At 38.2% G+C, this 16,453-nt stretch overlaps 1 protein-coding gene across 1 annotated transcript in view; it reads left to right on the top strand.

The window, feature by feature from the left end:
* The window catches only part of GABPA (GA binding protein transcription factor subunit alpha), a 47,612-nt gene that overhangs the window by 15,904 nt on the left and 15,255 nt on the right, over positions 1 to 16,453 (top strand). The window contains exons 3-9 of the mRNA XM_040054955.2: positions 3,049 to 3,193; positions 4,073 to 4,157; positions 8,703 to 8,948; positions 12,697 to 12,891; positions 13,643 to 13,699; positions 14,730 to 14,870; positions 16,205 to 16,397. Of these exons, the coding sequence (XP_039910889.1) occupies positions 3,049 to 3,193; positions 4,073 to 4,157; positions 8,703 to 8,948; positions 12,697 to 12,891; positions 13,643 to 13,699; positions 14,730 to 14,870; positions 16,205 to 16,397 (1,062 nt within the window). The remainder of the gene's footprint in view (positions 1 to 3,048; positions 3,194 to 4,072; positions 4,158 to 8,702; positions 8,949 to 12,696; positions 12,892 to 13,642; positions 13,700 to 14,729; positions 14,871 to 16,204; positions 16,398 to 16,453) is intronic.

Below are 16,453 nucleotides of genomic sequence, written 5' to 3'. Positions count from 1 at the left end.
GACAAATTTTAAGCAGAAGCATATCACCCTTCCAAGGGTCCCAATGATATCTTGTTGCTTTCCTCCATCTGGTCTTCTTGGTGGTGAGCGTCCCCACGTAAAAGTATAGAATCCAATGGATTAATATATGTTTGGGCAGGTGGGAAGACACAGGTATCTCCCTGGGGGGGGGGACAGGTTTGACTGTCCTTTGCAAGACTGTGAAACTGTTGCATCTTGTAGTATCATGTGCAGTGCTCTGGTGCAGGGTCTGGGGATGCCTTTGGGGCTGGCCTTTGACGGGCCATGACACTCCCTCTGTTGTCCCTCATATAGATGTGGCCTTCCAGGGGTGGGAGGCCCCACAGCTGGGCCAGTCTGCCCAGTGGAGGATGGGCATTCACTGCATGTGGCCAGAGGCTGTGACACACACCCAAAACCTTTCCTCCTTCCCCCTTTGGTGTAGGGATCTGTGGGAGCCTGGTAGCAGAAAAACCTGGGGTTATGGCCTTCCCCCCTCAAAGGTGCTGGGCTTAATCCTCTTGTGAATGTATTCTTTTACCCCAGCCCAGACTTGAGTCATTTTATCTCTGTTAACTTGCAGTTAAGGGCCTCAGTCAGGAGGCCCATTCAGGGTGCAGTGGTCTTCCATGCAGCTCTTGTTACCTACTTTTGCTATAATAGGCAAAAGTCTTTCATAAAGATGTTTAAGCCATAAACCATAACATTTCAGTGTCTGACAGGTAGAAAGAACTGAGGCTGGTTAGGTTAACTACTCTTTAAGAATCTATTCTGGAGAATTGATTCAAAGCCACTTGCTAGTTTCTTGTTGTTCTAAGTTCCTTGTGTATTCTTACCACTGACAGACTCTTATCTGTGTACATTCTGGTTTCCTTGTGTGTAAATGAAGAGAGCCCAACTGTGTAAGGTCATTGTTATAACATGAGTCCCTTAACAGTGTGTAATGGTTTAATTTAATAAAACCGGGCAGAAACACCAATTAATGTAGGGGTTTTAGTATTTATTCTCTTTTTTGAGGGAGGGAGAGATTAGGAGGAAAAAAACCAAAGCAGGCTTAAGCTTAAAAATGAACAAAAATGGTTTTATTAACATACACTAAAAGAATGAAAGAAAAAAAAAAGAAAGTTGAGAAAAAGAAAACTTAAACTAAAACAATGACACTTTAAAACATGCTTCTCTCCTCTTATGAACTATTAACTTTCTTATTGAACAACGTAGAAAGACACAATTTAGGATTTTCAGTCAGTTTCACTATTTAGACATAACTACTCATTACTTTTTAGGAGAAGAGTCTCTCTAAGATCTTTTTATGAAGACGTTTGCCACAAGACAAAATAGTCCAGTGCTCCCAATGTCACACATCTGCTGCTGCCCGGAGTTTTCGCAGACTGTGATGTTCTATCAGCAAAGCTTCTCAGTGTATCTGGGGTACTATTTATGAATACTTTTTCTAGTCTAAAATCATCTTTGTCTCAAAGGCTGAGACCTCCTTTTAACCCAGGAGCAGGGGCTTTAAAGTTCCCAAATAAATCACAATTACATCAGTCCTCAATTTTGATTAGAATCGCATTCTACCCAATGACACTAAGATGCTGCAAAGAGCAGTTCATTTCTCCATAATTTACCTTAGAGAAGTCTGGTTAAAAATGTCCACTTCTTCAATCCTATTCCAGTATTATTAGTTCTTTCACTTCTAATCTAACTGACTTCATTCTGTGTCTGTTCCACGTACCTTCTGGGTTTTCTCTCTTCTTTCTTTCAAGGAAGAATTGTGCTTTAAAAGTTCTGTGTTGCTAAGAAAGGGTTAAATCTGCCTGGGTTTGCAAGGGCCACATGCAAGCAACAAGGCTGCATGAGCTGAAGGAAATGCAAAGCTTTGCTGATGGAGGAAGCTGGTAGATGTCCTTTTTTCCATCCCTCGGTCTCAACCAGGGCTGCTCGGCTCAGAGTTGTTATGAAGCTACAGGTTTTCTTTTTCTGCTGCCAGCAGCGATTAAGCTGGGCCATGTCTTGGTGCTTTCTGCCACGGTCTGAGCACGTGGCCAGCACTGCTGAACTGCAGCCGCTCTTCTTCTCTGCCAGCAAGCAGGGGAAAGAGGCTCAGCTGGCCCAGGCCCTCCCTGAGCAGGCAGCGGCCCTCAGAGGCCCGGCTGAGCCTGACCCAGCTGCCCAGAGGGGCAGCAGGGCCCAACTGGGGCCTGGCCCAGCCACCTACGATGTTACCTCATGGCTGATTCCAAAGCGAGAGAGACCGATCAGCAACAAATTAGTTTTAAATGTCCCCTCCAAAGTCGCATCGACATTTCCCATTGGTCAACCTAGCTGCCAATATCCCGGCCAGCTTTTTGATAGGTCCCTGTCCTTCCCCCCCAAACTACTGCATGGTCAGGGCAGGGAAAAATCATCTCACATTTCTCTATAACCAGAAAACAAAATAGTGCCAACCCATGATACAGTGACATTTCCGAATGCCTGTGCCAGTACTGTTGTGGTAGTGAGGGACAACCATGTCATTTGACTGATAGTTCCTTCAAGGCTTCATGTTTCTGTACTTCCTTCTGGTTGTCCCTTTTATGTGTTAAGCTTATTATTCTTGTGCTGACTGGTAAAAAGACATGGAAGGTTGCTATGTATGAGTGTGAGCATTTTTTTCCTTCTGCTTTCCCTGTCTATTTCTGTGTTTGCTTTTAACTTGAATATCTTTTAAATACGGTCTAGGCAAAGCAAATAAAATTAGTTTACTCTGCATGAAAATTAACAATATATAATATGCTAACCATGGCTTACTCTCTAGAAAGAGGTGATCTGAATCTTGGTATATACCTGAGCTTTTTAGTGGTGACAGGGTGAAGGAAGAATTACACAACTGTAAAATTAATGAACTCAATTTAGTAATTGACTCTCTACTCAAATGAAGAGTACTCAAATCAATACTGCATGATATTAAAATTATGTTTTATCTAGTTTACTTCTAAATTTTATTAAGCTTTCCTATACCTGTTCTATTAACATGTAGGTAATGATTTATTACGTTATTTGCTATTTAAGCATTGTCGAGCAAACCTACACCACAGCAGAATTTGTGAGTCAGGCTATTGACATCAGTGAACCCATTGGAAATCTTAAGAAGTTGCTGGAACCCAGACTGCAGTGTTCCTTGGATGCACACGAGATCTGTCTGCAAGATATCCAGGTAAATTAAAAGGTTATGAAAGATTTAACTTCATAATAGAGAAGTGTTTTACACATTTTTTCCCTTTTTTCCATTGTCTGTGGAATTCATGCTTCATGTGGAATATTAACTACAATTAAGAGTTTAATTTTGTGTCAGGTTCATTATCATCAGACCATGTAATAAGTACACACTAGCTCAGTGTAAATACATTCAAAATATTCTTGGAGTTCCTGGTGTGAGGTTAAGAAACCACCTTTCAAGTGAAAGAAGAATGAGGGTGATGACCATACTACTTTCACTTGAGGCAGCCCACATCATTTGTTCCTGCTTAACTTCCATAAGTCTAATCTGATTCTGAATCTAATAGAAAAGGTTTCTGTATTATTGAGTTATAGAGGTAGCAAAGCATTACTCAAGAAATCCCCCCGTTTTTACAGGCATTGCTATATTTTAGACAGCATAACTGTTTTGCATTTCATTTATCTACATGTTTTATTTGAAGGTGCAGTCAGACATCCATGGCTTTTCCAGAAACAACAGGAGAATATTGTTATAAAGATAATAATTTTTATGAAGGTGTTAAAAACTCAGAGAAGGAATTGTAGATAGTTTTCAGGTAGTGAAGGTACTTCCCCATATTGCATTGCTTCTTTTAGGTAAAAATTGTTCCTTTAGGCAAAAATATCTTAAATTGAACAGAGTGGCAAGTTTCAAATGTGATCAGATCTTTTCTGTTATGTACTGTTGTCTACCCAGTACTAACAATATTCGCACACTTCTTCAGAAAATTTGCTACAGGCACCAAGTGTTTCTAAAGTTTAAAGGAGAATAAGTTTATTATAACTATGAAACTAATACATATTTTTTAATTTTTTAATTTTTAATGCTTTTATCAAGCTGGACCCAGATCGAAGCCTTTTTGATCAAGGAGTGAAAACAGATGGAACAGTGCAACTCAGTGTGCAAGTAATATCTAGACAAGGTAAGCAGTTACATTTGTCTGCTGTACAGACAAACTAATATTGTAGGAATGCTTGTGAGCAAGTAATCTTCTACTCCTAGCTGTAAAATTGAGAAAATCCATGGATGGTCACAGAGCTTCAGAATGTCTTTTTCATTGTGTACTGTAGTTCTAAGTAGTAAAATGAAAATAAATGTCATGGACTAATGCTATTTAAAATGTTTTTTAAAGAAATTTCCTATCATTTTTGTAAGTAACAAAATCAAACACAAATCCAGAGCCCAAACAGTACTTTGTTGAGTAGTGTCCATTGCAGTATGATGTTTTCCTCAAGGTTGAGTAATTACTCATATCAGTGTTGCTATATTCTATTAGCTTTCTGATTGTTTACAGTTCTGTAGTCGAGTTTTCTCACCATTGTAACATAAACAAGAGTTGTTTTTCACATTCCTTTCTGATGAGGGTCAACTGATTGACTTCTAGCCTGGCCAGTGGGATGGAGAGGTGGTAACCTTGTTCTCCAATCCCTGGTCATTGTCCAGAATCTATATATGGGAGATCATAATAATAAACTTGCTTTTTCTTCTTCTTGGAGTCAGAGACTGTGAGTATCATTTCTCTTTGTCTCCTCTAGTGACATATCTGACCAAATATTGATGCTAGCAAAAGATTTTTGTGTAGGTAGGTGACAGTTTCATCCCTGTGAGGTGAGTGAGCTTGTGTGCTTTAGGAACAATTAAATTTTGAAAGTAAATGTAGCTAACTGAAAATGCTTATCAATGTCCAGGATCACTGTCTATTGTCTTTTTTCTTTGGATGAGAAGTCAGTATAAACCATCGTGTCAGAGGAACATTAAGCAGTTGGGTACGGATTTGCTGAGGCATAGTTTTTATTTGTATTATCTGGTATGACAGGATTTCCCCTTGTCAAATTCTTAGGAACTAGCAGCTTCTTTGATTTGCTTTTTGTCCTAGTTTTCTGCTTTGCCCCCTCCAGATGTCTTGAGTGGAAGGACAGCTGCCACTCTTTGAAGACAATGTACCTATTGGGCTGTGGGAACAGCTACAGGTGTTTATTTCTGTATTTTCAAACAGGGATAAGTTCACACAGGAGTAGATTAGTTATCTGTTTTGAATTACGTCAGCAAGCAAATGAGCAAAATTTGGGGTGCACTTTTTGTTTCTTTGAGGCTTCATTTTAGATTAAACTGAAGAAGAGTTTTCTGATTTTTATAACAGTCTTCAGTAGGGCACAATTTGCATTTAGTGCTGAGTGTCAGGTGACTAGTGGTAGGTTGAATCCTCAGTTCCCCGTATGTAATGGGAAGTGTGCTACCTTTCTGGTTATAAAATATAATGGAAATGTCCTTGAGGGAACTAGAATAACTGCTCTTAATTCACACCCAGTAACTTGTAGTATTCAGTGCTCAGACCTCCATTTTCAAAAGGATGTGAGTGATGAATATCTTTACTATCATCTTCCATGTTCTTCCTGTGTTACTTTTTTTCCCTTTATTGCAAAGCTGGGGTTCATGATCACATAGCACAAGGAGCTTCTTGATCCCTGCCTCCATCACACCTTCTCTCCTTCTCTCTCTCTCTCTCTCTCTCTCTCTCTTTCTCCCTCTCCCTCCCTCCCTGCCTCCCCTCTTAAAAGAAACACTTGAATATTAAGTACTTCTGTGTCACTTTGGAGCATTCATCAGTGTTGTTTTTCAGGCCTTGATACTTTAGCAACTCATAAGAAGTCTGTTTGATGAAGGCATGTAAAATATGGCAGGGCAGAATATCAGAAAACAAATAGCATGCATGTAACAGAAGGAAGATATTTGGATCGCTAACAGGAAAATGGACTTGTTACACTTGAGCACAGTACCCCTTTGAGCCAGATGGGAAAAAAATGGCTTCTTACTCCATCCTCATATTTTACTTGCATGAATGAGGTTTTGAAAGATTCTCAGTTCACTTATGTTTATTTTTCCCTAACTTGTGTCATGTATAGAATTCAGCTAGGAGTAATCAGTGTGATGGATTGGATTCTCTTATTTCTTGAAAGAAAAGCTGCTATATCAGTTCAAATGTTCTACCAAATTTTGATCAGCTGGCTTTAAATTCAAAGACAACAGGTGAAATATAGTTCTTTTGTAGTTGAACTTCAATGTAGTTCTTTTACAGCATTTCATTCTACAGCAGATAAAATAACATTCCTATTTTTCATTTTACTAGTAAGACTCTTATGGCACTCTGCCTTGCCCTAATTCATTTCCTTTGGTTGGAGAAACAGCAATGTTTGTGGTATTCTTTCCATTGTGAGAACAGCAGCTTTGAGTGCGGCCCAGTTCTCTACTGCTCTGAACTGGGCCTCTTGCCTATCTGTGGGACTGTGAGAAACTGTGTTCCATTGTACATCAAAGAATTGGAAAAAAAGCTTTCACTTTGAAGACCTCCACAATGAAGTATTTTGGGAGTTTTTTCTGCAATAATTTCTGAAATAAGTAGGCTTTTGTTATTTTTAGTATGTAAAGGAACAAATCATAAATGTAGTGACACTTTCTTAGACTAAAGGTGCTGTTTGATTAATGTCCTGTCTCTGGCTAGAAATTTCAGGGTGGGTAAAACCAAGCAGGCTGCCGGTAGGTCAGTCATCACCTGAGTATATTCTCTGCCTTTGAACAGTTGGCAGTACTGCCAACATCTACATGTGTCTTGACAGCTCCTGTCCTGAAGCTTTGTATTGCTTGTACCAGTTTAAACTTCTGGGGTGTGTGGCATTGTGTTCCACAACTTGGGTGCTGTTCGAGGTAAACTGGTTGTCTCTTATGTGGTAGGTAAAGGGAGATGTGAGGAGAGATGCAGACAAACCAGGGAATTAATGTTGATCTAGTGTTGCAGTAAGTTAGATGGCAGACTGTTAATTCACATTTTTACTTACAAGGTGTTTCCTCTACAGAGACTCATTGCTTTGATCTCCATGTCTGTGTTGTGGATAAAGCATAAATTCTTTTGACATGTAATTTTATGACACACAGTTAATTATTTTGTTGACCAATAATGAACTGTACCTCTCTAGAAGTTCTTTGCTTTGCTTTCTTTTTTGAAGATCAAAAAGAGAATCATAGCCTTTAGTGGCTTACCTTAGCCGTTTTCATATGATTTTGTATGAAGCCTATATTGTGCATGTTAATTTTTCATGGCCTAGATAAAACAGTCTCCTAAGTAAGATATTTGTTTGCTTTTTCTTCATGTTTGCTTCTTCATCTAATCAACCACTTACTGGTTGTCAACATCTGTTTTCATGTTCTTGATTTCACATTGCTGCGTTTTGTACTCTAGTGTCTTTGTAATGTTTGTTCCCTTTCTAATGTTTTTTTTCAAGCTAAGTGCCTTTTAAAATAGAGGAATACTTGTCTGAAAAGTACTTGTTTTTTCTTATTTGTTACACAGGTATATACTCCATTTGTTTTCCCTTACAAATTATGACTGGATTGTGGATTTAGTTTAAGGCAGAACCGTCTCATGCTGTGCTTTAATATAGATTAGACAGGAAGGACACAAATAGAAGTTCAAGACACTTGTACTTTTATGGTACAAGATACTGAAGTTACTCTGCCTGAAGTCATATGATGTTCTGTGAATCCTACTTTCATCACCTAACCATAGTCAAGGTTTTCCAACACATGATAAAATAGAATTGCAAAGATACTTTATTTATGTGAAAATACATTTGATAAAAATCTCTTAAAATAAGTGTGGTTGTTGGCATTATAATGAAAATTGTACGTCACAAAAATTTAAATAATTTTGAAAAATCTTCTGTACAATGTCAGAAATTTGGTGAGGCACCAGCTGAACAAAACACCTCAGAAGACAACAGAGAAGGCGGTGATACAAAGTGTTAGTGAATGTGTTCTTTCTTGCTGCAGAATAGATACAGATACAACTTATCTTGTGGTTCCATGATCTAATATCTGAAATGACAGACATAAAGCCAAAACATGAATAGCTGTTGAAGCCTAAAATGGGAAGAATTTTGTAGGTTTCTTTTAACTTGCTGTTTAACACACTTCCTGCTGCAGAGTACTGAAAGAAAATGTTAACTGCTTTTTGTAGACCCCAGAGATACCAGGGAAGTATTGTAAAGGCTGAAAGAAATGCCTTATGGTTAGAGTAAAGCTGGATACTTGTTCTGGGTCCTTTTGGAGGTTGCTTTTTCTATTTGTTTTGGGTTTTTTTATTTGGTATATTTCTTACAGAGAAAGATACTTGTACTTTATTCTCACACGCTGAACATTCTGTTCAAGATTTGTGAAACAGGTCACTTAACTAGAACAGGAAGTATAATACTGGGAGAAGAAGACGGGACAGGTTTGTTATTCACCTTACTAAAGTATATGCTCTTTAATAGAGTATGTCATTCAGATTTAGGACACTCGCAGAAATCTGATGACACTTTCGTGTCCTGCTTCTTTTCTGTGTTTGCTAACCCTGCTAATCAGAAGGCTTTAAAACATTGTTTTTGTCATATTTGCATTACTGTCTTAAGTTTTGTGTTACTTCTATGCTTAGGGATAGAGCCCAAGTTGAACATCCTGGAAATCGTGAAGCCTGTGGAGACTGTGGAGGTTGTGATTGATCCAGATGCTCATCATGCAGAGGCTGAAGCTCACCTTGTTGAGGAAGCTCAAGTGATAACCTTGGATGGGACAAAACATATTGCAGCAATTTCAGATGAAACATCTGAGCAAGTGACGCGATGGGCTGCAGCACTGGAAGGCTACCGGAAGGAACAGGAGCGTCTTGGAATACCTTACGGTGAGAGTGCACAGTTATGGGTGTATTCAGCTGGGGGCTGGGCTCTTGTGTTCTTTGTGGGGTTGGTGCTCAAGGACCTCAGAGAAGGGAACCTGTGGTATGGGTTAGTACAATACAAATAATCTGCATAAGGGAATTGTAGAATCATGGAATGGTTTGGGTTGGAAAGGACCTTAAAGACAATCTGGTTCCAATCTCCTGCCATTGGCAGGGACAACTTCCACTACACAAGGCTGCTCCAAGCAACCGTCTAGCTTGGCCTCAAACATATCCAGGGATGGGGCAGCCACAGCTTCTCTGGGCACTGTGCCAGGGCCTCACTACCCTCACAGGGAGGAAATTTTTTCCTTGTACCTTATCAAAAAAACAAGAAGTAAAATGAATGCTCATTATAGTTTCATTAAATTGGTGCTTTCGTGCTGTAACTTACCTTGTCAATGCAGTCTTTAGAAAGCACTTTTCGTCCTGCCCTCCTTAAAAATGTGTGTATTAGTGATAAAGCTCTTCAGGTGTGTGGAATTGAACAGACTCAGTAGCTGGTATTGGGGTATTACCTGTAAAGTTGCTGAAACAAATTGAACATGGACTGGAGGATGCTGAATATTCTGTTAAATCAGATTTTGTATGAGAAGCTGTACTGGACTTCATCGTACTGGAGGAAGATGATTCAGAACTGAAAAGAAATATTCCTCTAGATGATCTTTTTTTGGGGGGGGGGTTAATGTTGTTGCTTAGCAGCTTGCTCTTTTAATGTTAGCTTAAAAAAAAATCTCAGAATGTCTGTTTAAGATTGAACTGGAACTGTGGGATGTAGACTTACATCATGTTTGGGAGATTATGCAGCTGAATTGCTTCTTGTGACTGGCAGAAATGTACCATCAAGGCGTGTTCAGGAAGCTGTTCTATATGAGCAGACCTGTAAAACTGGAATATATTTGGCAAGGAGGATGTTTGCAAGGGTTTAAGAATTCCAGTCAAGTCATAGGTTTTTGCAGGACATGTAGCTTGCCAATATTTTGAACATATTTTTGATAACTAAAGCAAATGCTTTATCATGGCTTTTCAGTTTTCTCATTGGTAAGCACTTCAAAAATAGTTTTTCTCATGTTATGTATGTTGAAAATCAAGAATTTGATGTGGCATGTTTGAAAAAAAAGTGAGGGATTATCAGAAGCAGACTAACAGTTTTCATCATGCACTCACATTAATATTATAAGAAAATTACTTAAACCAATGTCATTATGTTGATTTTTTTAAATAAACTTTAATAATATTGATGCTTTAAGAAAGCCCTATATCCTGCAACTGTGGCTTTAAAAGTTGAATGATTTTTGGGCCATAGGAGTGCAGATTTTTTAGGAAAATCATATTAGTTCATTATGACAGAGATTCATGGATTACAAATAAGAGTGTTCTCTTGATATCAAAAATGTGCTAAATTGCACTCTTAGAGTGAATAACATTTTAAATGTTTTCTGAATAGACATTACAGGGACTTTGGCTGAGATAAGGTGCCCCTAGGTTCTACATTATAATCCAAAATTGTTTCTTGAATCTTTTCAGAAGACAGGATGTCTTGATGTTAAGAGTCAAGGCTAGTTAATAAATAATCATCAGAGAACTAATGGTTTGTTGTCTTCATCCTTACAGGCTTCTCTACTTTGCTGCAAATGGAAAACTAGCTTTCAGCAGGTCTTTAAAATGTTGTAGCCTTCTCTTGATGTTATGCTTGGGGTGAGATTTATTAGAGATTATAAATATTTTTCTGTTAAAAGCATTTCTGCTATTAGAATACAAATATTTGGTACCTTGAAGGAAGGAAAATATTAATTGTTATGAGAGATAAATGCAGAAAACCAAGCAGCAGAAAACTTTGAAACCACAGAAGTGATTATAGAAAGTAATGATTTTTCTTTCCTTGCAGATTGTGTTCTGTCAGTGAGAATAAATTAACAGCTTTTTGATGAAAGTTCACTGCTGCTGATGTTTGGTAGACGAACCCCCTTGTGGTGTGTCTTTTGCCACAGGATTACATTGCTTTAGGATTACATTACTTTTAGGTAGCATTTGTGAAAAATGATGCCATGTAGCTGTCCTTTGTTAACCAAAAATAAATTTGTAGCTCCTAGATAAATATTTATAGACTTAGGATATTTTACTTGCTTTAATTATTTATTTTTTTTTCCCTGAATTCTTAGTTTTATTTCTTTTAAATCTTAAAATAAGAAATTGTCAAGGTGACATCTGCTTGGGGTATTCGAATTTAAAAATACATAATCACTCTGCTCCCATGAAAAGTAGATGTTCCTACTTTAGTTTCTAGTTCTTACTTGTTCACATATTTTAATATATTGCATACAACATTAACATGCCAAAGCTTGATACTCTGAAAAAGTCAGGCAGAAGCAATCACTTGCCTCCAGCAGGCCAATGCTCAGCCAGGCTCTATGCAAGGGATCTTTCAAAAAAAACTGGTCTCAGTTTATTGCTCAGTAGTCCCGGTAGTGTGGAATATCCCTTTGGTCAGTTGGATCTGTCCTTCCTGAGTTTCCTGTGTACCCCCAGCCTACTTGCTGGGGTTGCTGAATGAGAAGCAGAGAAGGCCTTGCATTGGAGTCCAATAGTCTGACAAGGTTCTTTAGAACTTTTACACCCTCCATGTGTGGAGGGTGTAATATTGAATATCAAATTTACTTGAAAATCATTGATACTATATGGGATTTCTGGTTTAGTAGAGTGATATAAGGTAAGATGTATTTAGATGAATACAGAAACTGCAGGACATTGCTCAATCTCAGTCCTAATCCCAGTGTGTCTCACCTACTGCCCGTGCAGGGTTGGGAGTTTGTGCTGTCTGCATAAATGCCTGCGTTGTTTGCGTAACTGAGATCGTATGTGCAGCTGCTGGCTGCATAGGTAAATGTAAGTTGCACAGTTTGGGTGTCAGCCACTTTCTGAGTGCAGATAGGTTCTGCACTGCTCCCCTCTCCGGTGGGGTCCCTGGTCTGGAGGCAATACTTCCATAAGGCTGGGGGGTCTTTGAACACAGGATTCCTAGTATGTGTTTTATAATATACTCACCGTCATGAGGTTAGTTGTCCCTAATGGACATGGGTTGCAGCCAGTTCAAGCCCACTGTTCTCTTTGAAGTTCTCTTGCTAGTTTTGTGGTTTATGTTCTCTCTGTTGGGCTGAGCCACATCTTCATGGCCTCTGCAAGTGTTGCTCAGCAGTAGACAAAACATTTTTGTGTGCTGTTAGCAGTGGTTTGGTCACTAGCCTAAAGTACAACACAATGGGGGCTTTCTGGGAAGAAAGCCAGTGGTGGTTTTTTCATCAGAAACTGAGATGATGTGAATAAGTTTAGAATGTAGTATTTTGTCATAATCACAAACTGATCAACGTTTTTAAAGAAGAGTATCCTTCTGTGGGAGAGAGTACTCTTTTTGAAGTTGAAGACCTGTGGAAGGAGAAAATGCCTTTTTTGTGTTTGAGATATGTCAGGCATAGTTCTGATGTAAAAACTTTCTCTAAAAAAAAATCACTCTTTCAACCTTTCCTTCACCCCACCAACCCACACCATTCCATCACCATTTTAAGCACAGTCACCAACTTTCCAAGCAGATTTGGTCTCAGTAACCCTGCTTCTTGATATTGTGCTTTTTACTCTTAAGGAAGTTATTTTATAATCAAGGAGGAATTTTGCAGTGTATGATGAAGTGATTTGCAATTTCATCCATCTTTTCCAGACCCAGTTCAGTGGTCAACAGACCAGGTGCTCCACTGGGTGGTGTGGGTGATGAAGGAGTTCAGCATGACTGACATTGACCTCAATGCACTCAGCATTCCTGGGCGGGACCTCTGCAACCTCAGCCAAGAAGATTTCTTCCAGCGTGTCCCACGGGGAGAAATCCTCTGGAGCCACCTGGAGCTTCTTCGAAAGTGTATGGGAGTTTGAGTTTTTTGGGGTTTTTTAAATTTTTTCTTGAACTTTGAAACCAATTATGAGCAGTCATTTTTCCTTTACTTGATGTTGGGGGTAAAAATGAGGGTATCAATACAAGATAACAGGAGGTATTAGAATGTGCTGCCGTGAAACATTGTCTACATACTAAACACTGGATGTCTTTTATCAAACCTCATAACTGGTAGACGGTAGTGAATGATTATTCCACCTTTATTTTTTATAAAGCTTCACAGTTTGTGCATCTACAGAATTTGTTAGTTTTATAATTAAATATTGATTGTGAGTTATTAGATGTACATTTCTGTGTCATAAAAAAGTGGAGATTGTTAAGCACAGGAAGTTAAATCCTTACATAGTACACAACACAGCTGCTAAGTGATGCATTGTATGTGCATAATACAGTAACATATATGTGCATTTCAGATGTGCCATGCTTGGATGTAACTTGTCAGACTAATAACTATTTCTATCTTCATTTACATGATATAGGTGAAGGTTTTTGGGGATGGAGAATGCATAAGGTAGTGGAAATTTGCCATGTACACCCTTTTGAAACTTAAATGACAGGTGTTAAATATCTCCACGTGTAAGATCATGAGCTGTACATGTCTCTTGCAGACTGATAGCCAATTTTTATTTCTTTTCCTCTACAAAATATGAAAGTTTTTTATTTTCAGGTGACGACTTATTTCTGGGTTAAACCTGCTGGGTTTTTTTCCAATTTGTAGATGTGTTGGCTAGCCAAGAACACTCTGGAGAAATAGCAACTGTTACAATTGATCAGCGTAAGTACTTCTGTCAGCATTAATTCACACAATTCACTGATTGCAGGTTTAGCTTTGTACTGTGCTTCAGCAGTATTCGTACATTTAGAAAATCACTTGAGAAGGTATTTTTACTTGGGGGAGGGAGGAGGACATATTTTAAACTTCAAAACATAACATTGACGTTCTCTTTCTTTTGTTACTGGCTGAAAGGTAGTGTTTGACCTGAACTACGGAATTTTATAACTTTAATTTTGGATGGTAGATTTTTACTTTCTTGAAATAAGCTGTCTAGGATACATGCTTGAGGTTTTTAGTTGTTTCAGAGCTTTAGGTTATATATTGCATTAATGAATGGACCTAATTAATATTAATTTCAGATAAAAAAGTGTTTCCAAAATCTGAAGGGTTTTGTGGAAGTGATGACTTGCTTAGAAACTAATATTAGAAATAATACATGAAAGTAACTTTCCAGTTTTTTGAAGCTCATTCTTTCAGCTAGGCATTGCCATCAGTTATTAAAATGAATCAAATTTCAGAAGACTTATAAGCATCTTATACGTTAAATAGACAGACTGTTTATTACATCATGTGGTTGTGTCTAGTTAAAGCCAGCTTGAGTGGGGCATCTTCATCCTCCTACACCATTACGATAGAAGGTGTTTGCTGTTTGAGTATCAGGTATGGAGGTTGTGCCGTGACTGTAAGGGCATTAGGGCGGATCATGTGGGAACAGCATGAAGATGAAAACAAGGGTTTGAGGGAGTTTGGGTTCTTTTTGTGACAGCATGTAAAACACATGATAAACTAAACCTGGTGTTTTGTCTATAATGTGGCACTTCTGAAATGAGTCTAAAACTACAGTTTTCATATAAGAGGTAAAAAGATCTTTAAATTCTACTTAGCATTTTGATTTAATGCAGTGTGCCTTTTTAGCAAAGGAAAAAAACTAGCTTCTAGATGTTATGATAATAGAGGTAATAAATAAAATATGCCTATTTCTGTGCCAGCAATTTATAATTGATGTTCTGTAACATTCTCTGCTCTACAGCTGTGCAGATTATACCAGCGTCTGTACAGCCCACTACCCCAACCACCATCAAAGTGATAAACAGCAGTGCAAAGGCAGCTAAAGTACAGAGAGCTCCGAGGATCTCTGGGGAAGATAGGAGCTCCCCTGGGAACAGAACAGGTATTGCCTACATTAGTTTTACGTTATTTCACTGAACACTGACCCAGTAATTTGAATAACAGTTTGGTGAAACACGTCTTTGTAGCTCCAAATGTGAGGTTTGTAGGAGTCCATGTGCTGTGAAGAGAGCCGTAGGTACAAAAATCTGTGGTAAGCACAGCCATGGCAGATTGGTCAGCTCACATAAGCACCATGTCAACTCACATAAGCACCATGTCAACATGATGCTACAGCTTTTCCATCCTGCAGCAAATAAAATGCATAAATTTCCCCATCACTTAACAGTCTGTCCTCCCAAACCACAGCATAGCATTTATTCAAGCCTTTAACCTCTTTCTATTTGCAGAGAGGGAAAAAAATAAACTTTATATTGTAAAAGGTAGCCTAGGTGCTACTTGCACTGTCTGTTGTGCTCCTTCCCTGTTTTCCCCCAGACGGGTGACTTCAAAGTTTATAAAGTTTAGTATTTCTGATGAATGCATATCTGGAAAACCGCACATTAAATTTGCAGTTTAATTTTGGAATTACTGTTACTTGTACATACTCTTTGATTATTAATTTCTTTATTTTTTCTTGCTGTCATTTTTGTTTTGCTTCTCTTTAGTGTTAGGAATTTTTCTGTTAAATCCTTCTCTTCTTCCTTGAGTTGTTATTTGTTTTAGACTCTATAAAGGCCTCTAATGATGTCGTTCAGAATTTTAAGGCCAAGGTTTTATTGGCTGACATTACTGAGGAGTGCTCTGTGTTTCTTCAGTCATCAAGTCTGTGCTCTGTATCTCATTGAGAATTTAGGAATTTACTTGAGTAAGTTGGTAATTGAGTTAGAAAGAAATCTTAATGGTTGGATGAGAAAGATGTTACATTGATGTAAGCTGAAGTTTGGGGTTTCTTTTGTGTTTCTCTTATTTCATGCTGAAAAATTGAGATCAATTTTTTTAAAAAAACCCAGCTTTTATTATACATATATATACATACGTGTGTCTGTGAAGAGGAATAAGCAGCTCTTGCTAAATCTGTTCTATTTTAAAGGCAGAAGTGCATCTAAATGATTATGTTGAGGGGGTTGGGTTTTTTCAGTTCTAAGGGAAGATTTATGTGAAATCTTGATTATTTTTTTTCCTGTATTCATAATTTTTTTTAAAAAATGGGTATTGATGACTTTTCAGGGAAATGTGTGTAAAAGAATCATCAAAAGGGATTAATTAAGTGTAAGTTTTCCTTCCATGATATAGTCTATGCTGGTCTGCTTTAATATGTTGGTTGCAAGTTTTTAGCCATGAGTGGAACGTAAAAAGGACAAGTTGAAATGAAACTTGTTATTCCTGTTTTAACAGGGAACAATGGCCAGATCCAGCTATGGCAGTTTTTATTAGAACTTCTCACTGACAAAGATGCTCGAGACTGTATATCTTGGGTTGGTGATGAAGGAGAGTTTAAATTGAATCAACCTGAACTGGTTGCACAGAAATGGGGACAGCGTAAGAACAAGCCCACGATGAACTATGAGAAGCTTAGTCGGGCTTTGAGGTAAGAAACTTAAGGAACTGATGGGCTATGATTTTCTTTCATTTAGCTACCTCATT

This window comes from Hirundo rustica, chromosome 2, assembly GCF_015227805.2.
Source record: "Hirundo rustica isolate bHirRus1 chromosome 2, bHirRus1.pri.v3, whole genome shotgun sequence".
NCBI classification, from domain to species: Eukaryota; Metazoa; Chordata; class Aves; order Passeriformes; family Hirundinidae; genus Hirundo; species Hirundo rustica.
The sequence above is the reverse complement of the archived record's forward strand: the minus strand, read 5'-3'. Positions and strand labels throughout refer to the sequence as shown.